Source organism: Crotalus tigris, unplaced genomic scaffold (assembly GCF_016545835.1).
Source record: "Crotalus tigris isolate CLP2741 ecotype Arizona unplaced genomic scaffold, ASM1654583v1 scf7180000017933.3771270, whole genome shotgun sequence".
NCBI classification, from domain to species: domain Eukaryota; kingdom Metazoa; phylum Chordata; class Lepidosauria; order Squamata; family Viperidae; genus Crotalus; species Crotalus tigris.
In genome coordinates this window covers 2010709-2028837 of record NW_024096726.1, presented here as the reverse complement: position 1 = coordinate 2028837, position 18129 = coordinate 2010709, and the positions used below count along the sequence as shown (strand labels likewise).

At 39.2% G+C, this 18129-nt stretch overlaps 1 protein-coding gene across 1 annotated transcript; it reads right to left on the bottom strand.

Moving 5' to 3' along the window:
• Nucleotides 1-4548: 4548 nt before the first annotated feature.
• On the bottom strand, nucleotides 4549-13111 carry CUNH11orf58 (chromosome unknown C11orf58 homolog). The gene is made up of 5 exons (XM_039344605.1): nucleotides 12918-13111; nucleotides 11058-11141; nucleotides 8978-9038; nucleotides 7060-7169; nucleotides 4549-5770 (listed from the first exon to the last, which is right to left on the bottom strand). The coding sequence occupies exons 1-5, from the start codon at nucleotides 12981-12983 to the stop codon at nucleotides 5534-5536; spliced, it is 558 nt and encodes a 185-aa protein (XP_039200539.1). The 5' UTR covers nucleotides 12984-13111; the 3' UTR covers nucleotides 4549-5533.
• Between the last annotated feature and the right edge of the window lie 5018 nt (nucleotides 13112-18129).

The following is an 18129-nucleotide window of genomic DNA, read 5'->3' as shown; positions in this document are numbered from 1 at the left end:
TGTGAATTCCCTAACCATAGCCTTAGAAGGACCTGTGGCCTTTGATGCTGCCCTAAAAATTGGGCTTTCTGAAAGAATCATTGAGCCTTTCTTAGAAACACCTGATGAGATCCTATTTTCTGAGGCCATAGAAGGTTTCCCCCCCCCCATAGTTCAGTGCAGCAAAACACGTTTTCCCTTGGCTATTAGACTTCTTTAATTTTTTTTTCTTTTTAACTGATATTTCCTCTTTTATTAAGAATCTCAAAAAGTCTAGGCATATTATGGCATTTCATACCATAGCTGGACAGGACACACATGACTGTTCTATTATATTAAAGCACAGCCCTAATAACACATGAAAATGATTTTGGCAGGAAAAAAAATCAGGCTCCTAATCTCACAGATAATTATTTCTGTGAAAAGATCTTCCTTCCTTCCTTCCTTCCTTCCTTCCTTCCTTCCTTCCTTCCTTCCTTCCTTCCTTCCTTCCTTCCTTCCTTCCTTCCTTCATCTTATGAATCTTTTCCTGAAGCAAGACACTCCCAGCAGGATTGTTCAAAGAGAACATTTGTCATATTGCTAAAATGACAAATGTTGGATCAGGCATCAGGCTTTTTTCACCTATGGAATACCTATGGAAGGCATCCTATGGAATGTTTGGAAGACATTTTTTTTTTTGTATCTTAATCAGAATTAAGTTTAGGGTTTCAATTATTTCCAGTTGGTTGAATTCTTTGGTGTTGCTCTCACACTATGAAATGCACTACTTTCAGCAGCTACATTTACCATTTTTTTTTCATCTTGATGAAGAAACTAGACTTCAGCCAGGCTCCCTTGAGTTTCCTTGATGGTGATTTTATTTAGTTGATCTAATCCCCACCTTTTCAAGACAATGTTCATAGTGCTCCCTCTGCCTATTTATCCTCACAGCAACCCTGTGAGGTAGGTTGGGCTGAGATAGAGTGACTGAGTGAAATGGATGAAAGGTTGGCTCTGCCGGTCATAATCTTAAGTATTGTACCATACTGACTAGCACTGCTCATCAAGTGGCTACTAATAATTTTCTAAACCTGAAGTACAATTTAAAATTGAAAACATAGCACATTTTTTTAAAGTTGGCCAGCTAAGAATACACAAAGAAGCAGAATAATTTATTAAAAAAATATGAGTGTTCTTTAATTTTAAACCATGGTTTATCAATGAAAAAGCAACCACTCATGGGCATTTGTTGAAACTTACTTTACAATCCCTTGTACACTTTCCTGGGCAGGTAAGTTCCAAGATCTGGATGCCACCATTTTAAAATGACATGTCCTATTAAATTGTATTTTTAGGCAGGCTGAGAACGTAAGTACTTTGAAGGTCAAGACCCATCCTAGCCTAGCATTTTGTTTGTCATCAGCCCAAATGTTTCTGGGATGCTGACAACCAGATGACGGAAGGAGACAACTCTTCCATCATTGGTCTCCTGACAGTATTATTTATTCAGAAATAAAATAGTGACTTGAGGATCAATAGCCTTTACTCATCTTGTCCTCCATGAATTTCTCCATTCCAGAGCCATTCAGGTTAGTGACCATTACCACATCTTGCTGTAATAAATGCAATAGAATAGTGATTGCAGGGTTTTATATATCTTGATCATGTCCCGTCTTTTTATTTGTTCTAGCTTGGTCTCATAAGGTAGATGTTTAATGAATAAGTATTTTGTTTTCCTTTGCTTACTTTTTTGCAGTTGTAGTATGTTTTTTTCAAACATTGTCGCCAGAACTGTACAATATTCCAGAACTGAATGTACAGTATCTAGGCATACAGTGTTGGTGAGTTTATTTTCAAACATTTTCTTAATTATTGCTAACATGAAATTTGCTTTTTGGTAGATGCCAAACACCATCATTGGTGTTTGTCATCATGACCCTAAATAATAATAAAGCTGATTTGTTCCAGTGTGCGTTATTTTACATCCCCCTAAACTAACCGCAGGGTTTCTGTTTGGTTGACCATTTCTTAGTCTAAGATATCCCTCTGAAGCTCTTCATAAATGAGTTTTCACTATCCTGAATAATTTCATATAATCCATAACTTTGCCTAACTCCCTTACCCTGTATCAAGATCAGTAAGTTAAAAATTATTTAAATTTGAATTTCCTTTCATTGAGAAAACAATATTTATCCCTATTCTATTTTGTCTAACTAGTTAACAAAACACTCTAGAAGACTATGAACAGGATTTACTCGTGCAGAACCCAGTGATTTTCTTTCAGCAAGGCTTATTGCTCCATAGGCTTTTTTTTTTTTAATCTTTCTATAATTCCACACAGAACAGACAGTAAGAATATCTGCCTGAAATTTTCTGGATCTTGCCTATCTTCTGCTTTTAAAAAATGGTGTTGTGCTCGCTACCTTCCAGTGTTTTTGCTAAGAGGTCACTTTTTATTAAAATATTCAGTTTTTTTAATTGTATAGATTTTCAAGTTGGCTTGAAACTCAACATTAAGAAAACTAAAATCATGGCATCTGGCCCTCTCAATTCCTGACAAATAGATGGGGAAGAAATGGAGGTAGTGACAGATTTTATTTTTCTGGGCTCCAAGATCACCTCAGATGGGGACTGCAGCCAAGAAATTAAAAGACGCTATGGCAAATCTAGACAGCATACTAAAAAACAGAGATATCACCCTGCCAACAAAAGTGCGTATAGTCCAGGCCATGGTCTTCCCAGTTGCAATGAATTGAGGCCTTTGAACTATGGTGCTGGAGAAGACTCCTGCATGTCCCTTGGACTGCAAGGCGTTCAAACCAGTCAGTCCTAGAAGAGATCAACCCCGACTGCTCTTTAGAACGCCAGATCCGGAAGTTGAAACTCAAATACTTTGGCCACCTAATGAGAAGGAAGGACTCACTGGAGAAGGGCTTAATGCTGGGAAAGATTGAGGGCAATAGAAGAAGGGGACAACAGAGAACGAGGTGGCTGGATGGAGTCACTGAAGCAGTAGGTGTGAGCTTAAATGGACTCCAGAAGATGGTGGAGGACAGGAAGACCTGGAGGACCGTTGTCCATGGGGTCGCGATGGGTCGGACACGACTTCGCAATTAACAACAACAAGATTTTCAAGATATGCTAAAATATATTTTCATTACCCTAGTTCATTTAGTTGTTCCAATTGCCTACTTGAGAAAGTCTATGCCTATTCATGACATCCTTTGTTGTGTGAAAACTGCAATCTTTGCTCTAGGCAGCCAAATCATCATAAAATCTATGCCCATCACCATTTTTTTCTCAGTATTTCTACAGCCAAAAGATCTTTGCCCCTCTGGAAGGAATATCTGTAGATGAAGATGAAGTGGGCTCCTTATTCAAAGGTTGGATCCTTCTTTGGGAACATTTGATTCATCCTCAACATGCCCTCTTTCCCTAAAACTTTTATTCTGCCTGAAAGCAGTTATCATTCTGGATTTTGGATTAAATTATCATAACCTGCTACTTGCAGCTATCTTGATTTGAAGAGAAGAGTCGGGAGCTCATTGTACCAAGTATGTTAATAACTGATAACCCTCACTGGTCTTCTTTCATACCAATTATTAATAACCTTTAGCTTTCTTACTCTTTAGGAACTGTGTAATGTAAAAGATGGCCAATATTGCAAGAGTTGAAGCTCATACTTCTCTCAGTCAGTACTAGGTTTGCCTTGATGCTTTGTCTCTGTTCTTCTCCCTTTCACTTCACTTTCAACGCTCCATTTTAGTCAGCATTTTCTTATAGCAAATCTTGATTGGGAATGACAATTTCAAAGAACAAGCCTCTCAAAAGAGTCAATTCATAGAATCTCTTAGGAAGCATGTTAAAGTAATATCACAAGAATTCCAGCAAGTCCTCTAATCTCAAATTAGTGTTATCTATGCACAGCAAATAAGAGGTAGCAAGGTTTGGGGCTTTACTCCCATTTTTCCAAAGTAAAGGGAAGAAGCGAGTCTCTTTGTCAAGGTGTAGCAGTCTAAACCTGCTGTTGGAGTTAAGATTATGTTAACAACCTGAGACTAGCTCTTATATCTTGTTCCTATCCTCCTTTTGCTGGTTCTGGTTATGTACCCAGCTCAGGCAAAGAAAGTATGTAACTTCATTCAATTAGTCACAATTCTCCTTATTCACACTTGATCAGATCTAAACTCACTCCCTCAAAAACTATCCTGTGCCATTTGCCCTCCTGTTCATTCCCTCTAACCACAAGCTCCCAATTACTTCTCTTCTTTCAATTCTTTCTAAAGAATAGCCCATCCAACTCAGATCTTAATACAGAAATCAATTACAGGTGGTTTCGTGCACCATGAAATTTGGAAAGCAAATCTTGGAAGGGCTGTTGATGCTACAGAAGAGCATTATGAGAGAACAAGATGGACAGAATACCTACATTAGCAGAGGGGGTATGAATAAGCATTAAATGAACAATAAATTAGGGATTCCTTTTGTGTCAAGTACAAATTTGTGACTACACTGTAATATATTTTTCCACTAATGGAAGCCTTCATGTATCTAATTTTATTTTAAGCAGAACAGAGAATAGTCAGCTAGAATGCAAAAATATATTTACTACGTAAATCATAGTAAAGGGAGTACAAATGTTGTAGCCTAGCTTCTTCGACCCAATGTCTTTTAGATATATAACAACCTCACAATATTTGAAGAGCTCCAGTTTGGAGGAAATTGTAATCAAACTAATCCACACACACACACACAGGCATATACTCCAGTACATACACTTTGTTATGGTTTATTTGGCTAAACCATACTAAACTCAATGGATTTCAATGAATAAATTAATGAATTCTGAGAAAACTGGGTTAACTTACAAGACAATACTTAAGGTTTTCTTTTCAAGAGTGAAAAGAAAATCAACTTATTTTGTTATTTTTTTTCTTTATTAAGATATACCTATTTAGGGTTTCTGTATAGGCATAACACAATTTACCCATAATGCCTTTTGAAGAGATTCCTCTCTTCATTAAATGGCTGCTCTGCCATTCCTTATCTAGACATAATTCTGAAATCAGCTCTTCAATACACATGCATCCAACAGAAGTTTAGCATTGCAAAATGTAATGCAGCACGTATTTTAAAATACTGTTTCTTTTGGATGATAAGCAAGACACATGAAGGTCCCGTCCTTACTTTTTAATAATTATACCATCCAAAACCCCAGCAAAAACTGCTTTAAAAAATAAAGCACCCATAAAGACATTAAATGCCGTTTCAGTAAGTCATTTAACAAACTTAAGAAAAATTTAATAGCCTTCATGGAACATGAAGAGAGAAGAAGTAGAATCTAAAGGCAGGTTGAGAACTAAGTACATCCCCCACTCAATTTTATTTTCATATCTTACAAAACAAAATGGGCAGTCATGCTGAGAAAAATAGCTTCTTGGTGTGGTGCTGCAAATGCAAACACCCCTTTCTCTAAAAGGCCTTATTAAAACCACCAAGGGAAGATCTGTGCCGTAAGCAGTCCAAGACTTTGCACTGTAACAAGAAGGCTTACTCTGCCTACATTCTGCAGCTAAGTGCCACTGGATTTAACAAACATCATTTTATAGCTGCTTTTGGCATCTTTCTTGGCTTGCGGGTCCTCAGAGTTGCTGTGTTTTTCTGCAGATGGCGGATCTTCAGCAACTTCGTCTTGCTCGGAGTCAGAATCGCTTTCGGAGTCTTCTGAGCTTTCTGATCCTGGGGAGTCTTCCGCCTCCTCCTCCTCCTCCTCCTCCTCCTCTGGTGCTGCTCCTCTCTCTTCCTCCAACTAAAGAAAAGATTGAGAGAAAAAATTCTATCAGCTTCTTTTGTTACTCTGAACAGATCCCTTTCTTTTGAAGTGTGTTTCCAATATCAATACATATAGAAATAGCAGCCGGTTGATATATTGTGGATGGCATAGAAACTTAATCATTTGATTTTAACCACCTACTAGCGCAGTAATCTTTTAGGCTACAGCAGGGGTATCAAATTCAATTTCATTGAGGGCCACATCAGCATTGTGGTTACCCTCGTGGGGGGCGGGTGTGTGGCCAGGGTGGGTGCGGCCTACTGGGTGGGCATGGATGGAGTGAGTGTGGCCTACTGGGTGGGCGTGGCCAGCTCTACATTGTTTGTGTCAAGGGTGCCTGTGGGAGCCTGGGCAGGAGTGGGACAGATCTGAGGGTCTCTGGCAGAAGGGGGTGAGAACAGGGCAAGTGCCAAGGCATGGTCCACTGGAGGAGCCTCACTGTTCCTCTCAGGCCATGCAGGGGGTCTGGATGGTGGTGTGGGCTGCCGGGAGCCCTGGACAGCAGAGGTCAAACGCCCAGCCTGGCCCTCGAGCACCCGCGGCACCAAACTCAGCCCCACTTCCCCAAGGAGGCGCCTAGCTGCATTTACCTCCTCCTCAAGGCTGCTGCTGCTGTGCTTGCTCTTCTTACCCAGTTTGCTCATGATGGATATGAGGGCAAAGTCAGAGGAAGGCCCATTCCCTCTCCATGGGAGGAGACCCAGCTTTGTATCCAAAGCTTCCTTAGCAATAGGATGGGAGACCCCCAGGATAGGACAGAAGGAGGGGGCAAGGGGATGGTGCAAGGGCAGCAGGGCGGGACTAAGGCAGGATTTCCTTCAGACTCTCCCTCTCCTTCTTTCCTTCCTTCCTTCCTTCCTAAGTACAGAGTGGTGGGAAAATATTTGAGATGAGGGAGGGAGAAAAACAGGCCAGGGCCAAGGCAGTGGGGGCTGTTCCCTCACTGTTTCCAGGATGGCTTCGCGGGCCACATGAAACCACTTCGCAGGCCGCATCCGGCGCCCAGGCCTTGTGTTTGACATGTCTGGGCTACAGCAAAAAAAGCCTAACATCACCATCTACAGGGGCAAACCCCCCTCCCCATGCTGGCTATGAGGGATGTTATCCGCTAGCTATGTAACGTGATAAAGAACGAGCAGATTTGTGAAAGTTGGTCCTATTTAACCACCAGCAATACAAAGTGTATTATATAATGCACGTACTTACAGAGTGAAGTACGGCAAAGAAGGACTCTCGAGCCACTGTCTCAGCCAAAGGAAAATTACCTCACTGAAACCAAGTCCACAATGCCGCCGGTTCCTTCCTGACATGGTGCTATCCATACTTTGCTGAAACTGAGTCTCCAGCTCATCATTCATTTTCTTATCTTCTTCCCCTATAGGGTTACATATGTTGATTAGCATACAGTCATATAACAAATCCTGAATTTCAACCAGAAAGGAGGAGCATAAAAGATTTTATTCAACCCACAACAGAGTTTATTCCTAATGGCATAGGGTCACTCCTCTCCCTTTGTTTCTGTCCACTCAGTGCAGAGTGGGTGCACAACATTTCTATTAAATGTTGCTATTTTTTTTTATAACAAGTTTTATTAGTTTTTCGATTTTACATCCAAATATTTAGGAAGCAGTGTGGTGATTGGGTAATCAATAGTCCAGTAACAAAATCTTTCGTACATATCTCAGGTTGCATCATTAAAAGTTCCCTGTCTATTTCCCTTAATTATTATATCACATTCAAGTTAATACGTTTCTAATTATAGCTCAAACAATCAATACATCTGTCAATATAATTTTGCTTATACATATCCAAATCCTGTTTTTAAGTTTTACCTAATTTCAATTACCATGTTCCTAATTTCATCACAAAATAGTTATCGTATCTAAAATACACATATTATTCAGTTAATTACATTCTTACTTTATTTCACAAGTATATTCTATTTCTCATCCTAGTACCTCATCATTTACTAATAAAATATATTTTATTGTCACAAACCAACTTCCATATTACAATTCAAAACTATAATCTAATGGCTAATTTTCATTTCCCCTATAAATCTAAATCTTAAATATTAAATCAATCAATTTCTTTAAAAATCTCCTTAGCCCATTAAGTAAGATGTTAAGTTCTTCCATTATCAATCAACAAAAAAAGGAAGAGAAAGAAAATTCCATTTTTAAATCTAACTCTAGCTTTCTTTTTGTGCCAAACAGGCTTCCATACCAGTGCCTTTAGATCCTCAGATGGATCTCTCTTCATTCCTACACGTTATTTGAATCAAGGGAGAGCATCCAGTTATCAATTTTTCAAAGGATCTGGCCCCTTTGTGATCATTAGATTGTTGCCCTCTTAGTTCAAATCTCCATGTTTGATTTAAAATATTTGTCGTCAGTTCAGTCTGGTCTTCTTCTTCTTCCAGTTTCATCTGGCTAAAATAAGAGGTCATGTCCGGTGTTGTAGTTGTTGTTTGATTGTCTAGATTCTCCACTCATCTGGGGTTTCAAAAAGCCCTTAAAATTGGACTTTGGTCCCATAACTGGGATTAAATGTATGTATGTGGGGGTGAGGGGGACCTGATGTGCTGTGGTTTAATGTGGGTGGAATGTAGTCTGGATCCCCAGGAGGGCAGGGCTGCATTCCAGAGTTCAAAGAGCAATTAAGCATAGAAAGTTTGGTTGGGAGGAAGACAGTTAAGAAGGCTCCTCCCTTGCTATTCCCAGGATATATCTATAGTGAAGCAAATAGTTGCTTTAATTTGGCAATTTTTTTGTCTAAAGGTGAGGAACAATGGCAGGCTCTTTTGTCTATGTTTTTAATTGTTTTAATTTAGGGGACGACTATAATATATTGAATGAAATAATGATAAATAATATTGTTTGAGGACAACACTAAAACGTTGTCCATAAATAGAACTTTCTGATACCTTTTGCACAAACATTACTATGTCACTTCAGGGTACAATAAGTCAGAGACTATTTTGGTTTTATACCATTACTTACACATGGGGCAATATAGCACTTCAGAAGACTGGTGCACAGCCAGCAGCAGTTAGTGGCCAAAAAGATGGTTTTGAGCATGAGGAATATCAAATCTATATAGAATATGGGTAAATCAATCAGAAAGGCAAAGTTCCTAGAAAATACCTTTGTTATTCCCCTTCAAAACCCTGGTTAAACTGACCTGTTCTAAAATGAGAAGTTGATCGATGGTCTCCAATAACAAGGCGCCCAGTGTGTTCTTTCTAGAAGGAAACGTACATTATTATTCCAACACAATGATTCTAGTTTTCTATTAAAGACTGATTTATTATAGCATGGGCTTTCAAAGACCATTTCCCCCAAAGGATTATTTGTCAATATTACCATGTTATGTTTCAAATAAATATCAGGCCACTCTAGGGAGACTTACGTATGCCATTAACCAACCCAAATCACACTCAAATTACACAAATCGGCTTTAAATTTTTGTGACCATTGATATCCACTTTGGCTGGCTTAAAAAAAAAGAGTTGGACCAATTCATGGAAATCAGGGGAATCAACAACTATTAGCTTTCATGGCAGTGTGACTGTCTGCTGGAAGACTAGTGGGCTTTCTTCGGCACTTGGATGATAAGATGGGCCAGTGGTCCAATCCAGCAGGGCACTACTTATGTTCCTATGCTCTTATTTTGCACCACAATTTCCAGGGATTGTATTTGAGGATTGACAAGACACTTTGAATAAGCAATTAAAATGATTCTGCCAAAGGAACAAATTTTTTTTTAATTTAACATAGCTATCCAGGTGCTACTTGCAGCAAAGACAATAAACTGGCAAGCCAAGTATTTACAAAAATTTTTTAAAGAAAATTCATTCCATTGTACTTCCACAAATTTCTTTTGAAAATTATTTACATCCACTTTCAAATTTCAGAGGACAGTGATCCTTACCAAAAATTAAATGAAAAACAATTAATTAAATTAAAATAATTAACTCTAAACCCAAAGGTGCTTTTTCCAAAAAAGCAACTAAACTTTCCTGCTTTTTTGTTTGAAAATGTTTCACTTTTCATCCAATAAACCTTTTTTAGTTCTAACTGACTGGTTACTTAATTAGTTAATCAATCAGTCAGTCAGTCAGCCAGTCAGTTATAAGCTAGTCAGTTATAACTGAAAAAGCTTCTTGGATGAGAAGCAAAATGTTTTCAAAGGAAAAAAAAACCAAGAAAGTCCAGTTGCCTTTTTTTGAAAAAGCACCTTTGCGATAACCATGACTTGGATAATTGAGAATCTCCACAGATAATTAACACTAAAGCAAAGTTGGAAATGTGTTATTTTCTAGCTGATTAGGTTTACCCCTCCCACAATATTTGTCCCAGGTCCCACTGATAATATAGTTCAAGATATGCTTTAAATATTAATTGCTGGGAAACAAGAATAGAAGAACATGTCAATTTCATGCTGAAAGGGTGAGCTTTCTTGCCTAAATAAGCTTTTGGTCCTTTTATTGGTGTTTTTACTAATAACCTATAGAATTGTAAGCAAGGTTATTAGGTATTACATTGAAACTTTGTGTGTTATAACAATGAATGGGTGTAATAAGATTCATTCACTTCACCATACAATTAGTTAATATCTCCAACCTTTTCCCATTCAACCATATTCACTGAAGAAAATGAATGTACACATTAACTGTATATATTAGAAACCAATTTTCTTGTTTAAATGGAAAGCTACAGAGTAGTACTACTTAATGTTCTTTAAAAAGTTAAGTTGTACTAGCTGAGTTTTGGTTTAGAAATGATGACTTGTGTTACTAGAAGTATGAAAACTTTACAATGACATCAAGATGAATGGAAATTGTATTATTGAGAAGGTGTAGAGGCCCTGACCTAAAAAGTTAATTCACATAAAGTTTGTAGAGAGAGCAATAAAATTCTCAGTATTAAACATTTAGAAAGATAATTGCAAGATTCCGTGGTCATACACCGTTACACAAATATCTGACAAAACACCAAATAGGTAAATGTTAATTCATAAGAAAAAAGTAATAAATCCTGGCACAACTATTCCATTAGGTATTCTGACACACAAAGGTTTATGAAATAACTTTTCACTTATATCATCCTTCTGAAATTTTACTTATTAGATGGTGATATTTTTAAGAAGACCTTCTATTCTTATAAAAAAAGAGAAAACCAAGAAAATCTGCTTTGAAAGCTATGCACTAAAAATTTCTTCTATAATAATTATACTGCTAGGATGAACGTTAAAACCCTACCTTCCCAGCACCCATCAACCTTAGGAACTTTTGTTTCCTTTCTTCATTACCCAAGTCAGCTGCCTCCCAGCTACCAGCTCCGAGCTGAAAAACAAAATATAGTTTTTAGGCATGTTGAAAAAAATAAAAATCAAGAGTTAATTTGTACAGATAGTAGTTCTTTCATTGCAGCTATAAACATGTATTAAACTCCATATGGCTACACCATATTTGCCTATCTACTTCACATAAATGTCAGTTTTTTTAAAAAATACTGTCACGGGTTGCAAGGAAAATATTCCAGTTCTGGATAATATACTTTTAGCAGGCAGGATTAGAGCAGGCAACAGCTTCCTGCTGACACCTTCCAATGACTAATACATATATTATAGTTCCAAACACAAAATATGGAAATAATGCAAGAGATGGATAATTCCCCTTTTACAAAAGTGGAAGAATAGTGTGAGGGGGAGTAATGCTACTTAGCTAGATAATGAAACATGTGCAAAAAAACCCCCAATTAAATTCAGAGAATACCAAGAACCCAATAGTTCAGCCCTGAGCTACAAATATTCTCTTCTATTTGAATAGAGAAAATTAATCAATTCATCTTTTTAATGAAAATGTTAAATTAAAAGTACTATTTTATTTAATTGAATTATGCCATTTATTTTCAACCTTGCCAGGAACAGTTCTTTTCCTCCCTTTCAACAATGCTGCTATATATTACAAAAACAAAAACAAAACACCATCTTATTCCTTCTGCTGAAAGTCTGTTCCAAAAATGCATACTGTAGCTTTAGAAGGCATTCTGAAAATAAAAAGCATAGAGTGTAGTATTGCTGATAATGTACAAACATGCACTATATCCATCCTCTGACAGAAAAGCATTTTTGGTTATAGATCTCCATAGTCCAGCATAGGAAACTTATTCCAGATCCACATTTATACTAAAATCTACTTGTAGCCATCACATAAACTAATAACTCAGATGGTACCTCTAACCTCCTCAAAGTCTGGAAAGGCCCATTTCTATAGGATTCTGTAGAAATAATCTACTGTATGTTGCATCTCAGATTTTTCTGTTGAAAATCTGTAATCAATTCCTAACCTATACATAATATGCGTAGGCTACCATATGCATACTAACCTATTCTGGCAAGTGGATTTGCATTTCCACCATGTCTCCTGCTTTCTATTTTGGCTATACTGCATCAACATAATGACTACTACTTTATTACAAACATTTTACCCTGCTTTTCAGAAAAGTAATGCCACTGCCTTCTCCCAACTTTTACTCACACTGAGGGAGGAGCCCTTCTGCATCATGCCAAGGCCTTGCTCCTGAGAGGCTGGTTCTCAGAGAGCTTTTCAATGTCCTGATTAATTATTGTAGATAATAAGCTATCTTGAGAAGCCCAAGGGGGTCTCAATCCACAGGAAAACTCTCACTCTTCACTCCCAGTGGCAAAAACGGGGCTTCCCTTCAGGTACAAATGTGCAAGGAAAGGGCCACCTAGGCTATCCTTCTTGAATCCACTCTGATCCAGATGCATCGATTGACAACTGCCCACACCGCATTGGAGTTGTAGTCCCTCACTTCTGCCCAGTATGGGAGTTGTAGTCCTGCAGAAGGGCGGGTCGAGTGAGATGTACTACCGAACCAGCCTATCACAGGGGGAACAAATTCTCCTATATAAAGCGGGAGAATTACGTAAGAGATTCTTGCCATCATCTCTTTCTTCTACAATCTACATAGAAGAGATGATGGGAAGAGGAACCCCTTTTCTTCCACCGCCGGCCCCAAGAGTCCCTCTTGCCTTGATCCCCTTTCCAATTCCCCGCCCCGCAGCGCCCAACTTCTCCCTGCCCCTTATTCACATCAGGGGAGGCCGCCCGCTTCACGCCGTGGCCGTGCTCGGGTTTGGACTCCTTGGTGGCGCTCATCTTCCCGACGCCCGACCAGAGTCCTGTGAACGGCCACTTCCCGGCCCTCCTGCTCCTGCTGTTGCTGCTCCTGCCGCCAACCCGCCTTCTTCCTTCTCGCCTTCTTGCAAGCTTTTGCACAGCGCAAGCGCGAGAGGGGGAAAAAAAAATTCGGCGGCGCAGGTCACCGAGGCATCTCGGGAGGTGTAGTTCTCTCGCTAAGCGGCGGGGAAACGTTCGCGGTGGAACATCTCGGAAAGGCAGAAACTCCAATTCCCAGAAGCCTCTGTGGCATGGAACTGGGAGGTCTTTCTTCGCCTTTCCTCGCGCTCCTCCAATCACTTGTGGTTGGTTATAAAAGAATTGGGTGGCGAGGACATTTGATCAGCCATTGGTTCCTGAATAAACATTTAGGGCTTCACCCCACCCCTTTATTCAAGGGTTGAAATCATTTTTGTCTCTCGCTCCTCAATTCAAAGCCTAGCAAAAATTTGTAGCTGGAATTAGCTAGTAGCATTTGCTTGGGAAAAGAATAACAGAACAGCAGAGTTGGAAGGGACCTTTGGAGGTTTTCTAGTCCAATTCCGTGCTCAAGAAGGAAACCCTATACAGACAAATGGTTGTCCAGTCTTTTATTAAAAATTCTCAGTGATTGAGCACCCACAACTTCTGGAGGCAAGTCATTCCACTGACTAATTGTTCTGTCAGGAAATTTCTCCTTAGTTCTAGGTTGCTTCTCTCCTTGATTAGTTTCCATCCATTGTTTCTTGTCCTGCCTTCAGGTGCTTTGGAGATATATTGTGCTATAAAATAATTTGCCTTTCTCTTATAGTCCTGTCTGAGCTTAAGAAGGAAAGCGCTTCCTCACGATAGTGCACGCTGCTGGAACAGAATAATCAGAGTATGTATTTTTCCCTTTCCTAATTATTGCTCAGATGCAATAATTAGGAAACTCATCACTGTGGCAGATACATCCCAGCAATTAAATTGATTTTACACATTGTAGTGGAAGTGACTTTAAATTCAAATGCAAGGATTATAAAATAATGCAAGAGTAAAGCTAAAGCTGCAAACCTGCAAAAATCCGAACAGTAGCTACACTTAGACTTTTACGCATCTAGGGTGTTGACTGGATTTTTGCTCCCCAGGTATTGATGTTCAGCTCTATGCAAGAGTTAATGTAGTGTGTAATCTCCTGAACAGATTGTGGATATTGTGAAGCATGTTGTGTTAACAGTTTCTCAGCATTTGTTAAAAGATCCAACAAAGGTTTGGAAGTTAGTCTTGGGAAAGTATAGTACTGATCTATAAAACAGTTTTATTACCTGATTTGCTCCCCTTCTCTACACTGCACCTCTGCTTTGCCTCAATGTTTGACTATGACAAAGTAAGGGATATGATATTAAGGACAACTCACAGCTGACTTTTCCAATCTTGTGTTGTCAAGTTGTATGGTTGATTGTTAAACTGTATGATTTAGCAGAAAGTTATTTGCAGTTTATAGAAATAGATATTTTTATAAAATAAAATCCTCTGGGTGGCTTATAATATCTAAACTTAAAAACTAATGTAGAAACAATATGCAAACTGGGAAAACCAGGAAAGCAGTGTAAAACGCAAGAGCAAAATTTACAATCCCTGTTAATAAAAATAAATATTTAAAACAGAAGTCCAACATTCACAAGTAAATCAGTATGTCTACTTTTACAGTGTTATGGAGAGTTTTGAAAACAAGGCTGCCTTATTCCTCGGAAAGGAATAAAGAATAAAGTAGAACATAATCTCAGGATACACTATTGTGAACTTGGAACTCTCAAGCCTTAAAATTTTTGGCTGGTGAGTGGGAACATTTATTGATTGATTTATAGTTTATATTTTTAGGCTGCCATAATTTCCAGCAGTTCCAGGAGAAAATCATGCACAGGAATAGAAAGTGTTGTAACTGAAAACGAAGATTTTCCCCACATATAGTGAGTTTGTCAAAAAGTAATGGAATTTTGGACACAAATTCATACAGTGACGCAAAAGATTGTATGGGTTAATATTACAATGAAGGCAGAATTATTTTTATTGGACTTTATTGATGCTGAACTGGAGAAAAATCTGGGAAACTAACAAATATAGCGAGACAAGTTTACTGTTTGTACAAAAACGAAAGAATGAGATTCATAGAAGAGAGTTGGATCATAAAACTGACAGAACTTATGGAAATGGCAGAGCTGACCAGTTTGGTGGGGAAAAACCAATTACTATTGTTTAAAAAAAGTTTGGAAGCTTTATATGGACTTTTTGGTGAAAGAAGAAAAGACAGAACTGAAGATTTATGGTATAGGGGATTTAAAGGGGTTAAAGAGGGAAGGGAAAGAGTAAAGTGGCCATTATTTGATAGAAGAGCAGGAGTAAATTTTGGAATATTCATGAGCAGGAAGAGTCATGTGGTAACTCAGTCAGCCAATGTGAGGAAAGTGCTACTGAGTCTGTGCAAAAGAGTATTGCGTTAGGAACTGGATTTCCAGTCTCTGTTTTGTCTCTGGTCTGTCTCTGTAAGAAGTCTTCATTAAGCTATGTTGCTATAAAGAAGAATGGTATTGTAAATATTTTTATATAAATATAAAGTTATTTGAATCAGCTAGATGCAGTCAACTGTGAGAGCTTCTGATTTATTTTTCACCAATAGAGAAATTAAAATTCTCTAACAGTAAAAATCCTCTATTTTATTTCTTTTTTTACCACTTCATTTTCTTCTTTTTCTTTTCATTGTTATACTTTTATTGTATTGTAAATTCTAATATATATGTACACATATAACATCAGCATAGCAAGAATAAGGTTTCTAAAAATTAGATATAAAAGCAAGAGGTGGAAATAAATGTACCTATGCAAACTGATTCTCCAAGTGCCACAAGGTTTTTAAGGAATTTGTAGAAGATTGCCAGCTAGTCCAGTGGTAGCGAACCTATGGCATGGGTGCCAGAGGCGGCACTCAGAGCCCTCTCTGTGGGCACGGGCGCCGTCGCCCCAGTCCTAGGCCTTCAGCTGGGTTTTATAAAACCTTTTCGCTTTAGGCCTCCACCGCCATGTACAAAAAAAAAAAAAGGTTCAATCAATCAGTCAATTTCAACTTCTTGCAGGGAAAAAAAAGATCTTGCAAAGTTGGAATTGATTGATTGAACTTTTTAGTCCCACCCAGTCTGCCGTTACTACCACAACCATGCCCACTAATAGGTCACACCTACCCAATGGGCCACACCCAGCTAATGGGGCACACCCACCCAGCACCCGACGATGCATAAGTGGGTTTTGGGTTGCAGTTTGGGCAGTCAGTCTCTAAAAGGTTCGCCATCACTGAACTAGTCTAAGAAGGCCATTTCAAGGAGTGAAGGAAATCACCAACAGCTTTCGATGGGGTGTACTTATGGGCAGGAGAAGTTCCTATAGGTATCTAGAAACCAAGACATTTTGCTTTTCAGATTAAAATCAGCACTTGGAACTGAAGTTGGAAACCTATTGGTAAACAATGCTGCAATCACAAATCGGTTGTTATATGATTTTATTTATCAATTTTCTACACCAACTATGTCACCTAAGTGAGTTTGAATGGTTTACAAATAAAAACCATGAAAAGAGCTATAGTTAAAAACAATATTAAAACAGTTAAAAAGTGTTAAATAATTACCATTTTTAAAAAAAAGTTGGAGGGAGTGCTCCCAAGCCACCAACCATCGCCAAGGTTTCATGTTATTCTTATATCCCCATGCCGGTTGGTAGAGCCAGGTCTTAACTCTCTTCTGGAAGGCCAGAAGAGTGGGGGCTTGCTTCAACTCTGGGAGGAAGAAGCCCCCAACTCTGAGGGCAACAGCAGAGAAGGCTGTCTTCCTAGACCAGTGATGGCGAACCTTTTAGAGACTGAGTGCCCAAATTGCAACCCAAAACCCACTTATGCATCGTCGAGTGCTGGGTGGGCGTGGCCCATTAGGTGGGCATGGCCCATTGGATGGGCATGGCTGAAATGGTAACGACAGACTGGGTGGGACTAAAAAGTTCAGTCAATTCCAACTTTGCAAGATCTTTTTTTTTCCCTGCAAGAAGTTGAAATTGACTGATTGATTGAACCTTTTTTTTTTGCACATGGCGACAGAGGCCTAAAGTGAAAAGGTTTTATAAAACCCAGCTGAAGGCCTAGGACTGGGGCGATGGCACGCATGCCCACAGAGAGGGCTCTGAGTGCCGCCTCTGGCACCCATGCCATAGGTTCGCAACCACTGTCTTAAACCCTGCTAGTGGAGTCTGCAATATGAATGGTCAATGAAATTGGAAAAAGGCGCTTCCTCGGGTAACCTTGCCCCATGCCATGAAAGACTTTAAAAGTAATAACCAACACCATGAATTGGACTTGGAAGCAAACTGGCATTCAGTGCAGTTCGTGTAGCAAAGCTCTTATATGCACAATCTTAGAAGTGCCCCAAACTGCTCACACTACCACATTCTTTATCTTCCAAATACTCTTCAAAGGTAGCCCATGTAGAGCACATTGCAGTAATATGGGCTGCTGAATTTTAGAACATTTGCAGCTTCTGAGTGATTTTCAAAGGCAGCTCCATGTCGAGAGAATTATTAACATTTCAGCCAGATAGTAAGAACATGTGTTGTAATTGCCAAGTTTCCCACTCCAAGCAGGGTTACAACAGGTCTCCATCTGCCTGTTGCCATGTGAGTCCAAGAAAACCCTCAAATAGTGGAGTTGCTCTTTTGGGAGGGCGCCAGATCATCCAGAGTTATTATCGGACCTTTTTAGCAGCAGCCTGAACTGGAAACAGTGAATCCCATGAAACAATCTGTCAGAGAGATCTACACAAATTCTAGCCAGTACTCACTTTTATCTTTCTCTAGGTGATTTATCCTGCCAGTTTATCTCCTAGACCAGGGGTGTCAAACTGCTGGCCTGCGGGCTGGACGCATCATCTGGAGGCTGCACCCACCCCATTGCCGGCAATGGCAAAACCGGCCCAATACGTTGCGCGATGTAACATGACGTCGCGAGTTTGACATGTCTGTCCTAGAGGTACCCAGTAAACCAAGAGCCATCCAACAGAGAAAGGTTGTACCAATGAGAGAGAGAGAGAGAGAGAGAGAGAGAGCTCATGGTTAAACTGTGGAGTGCTTGGTG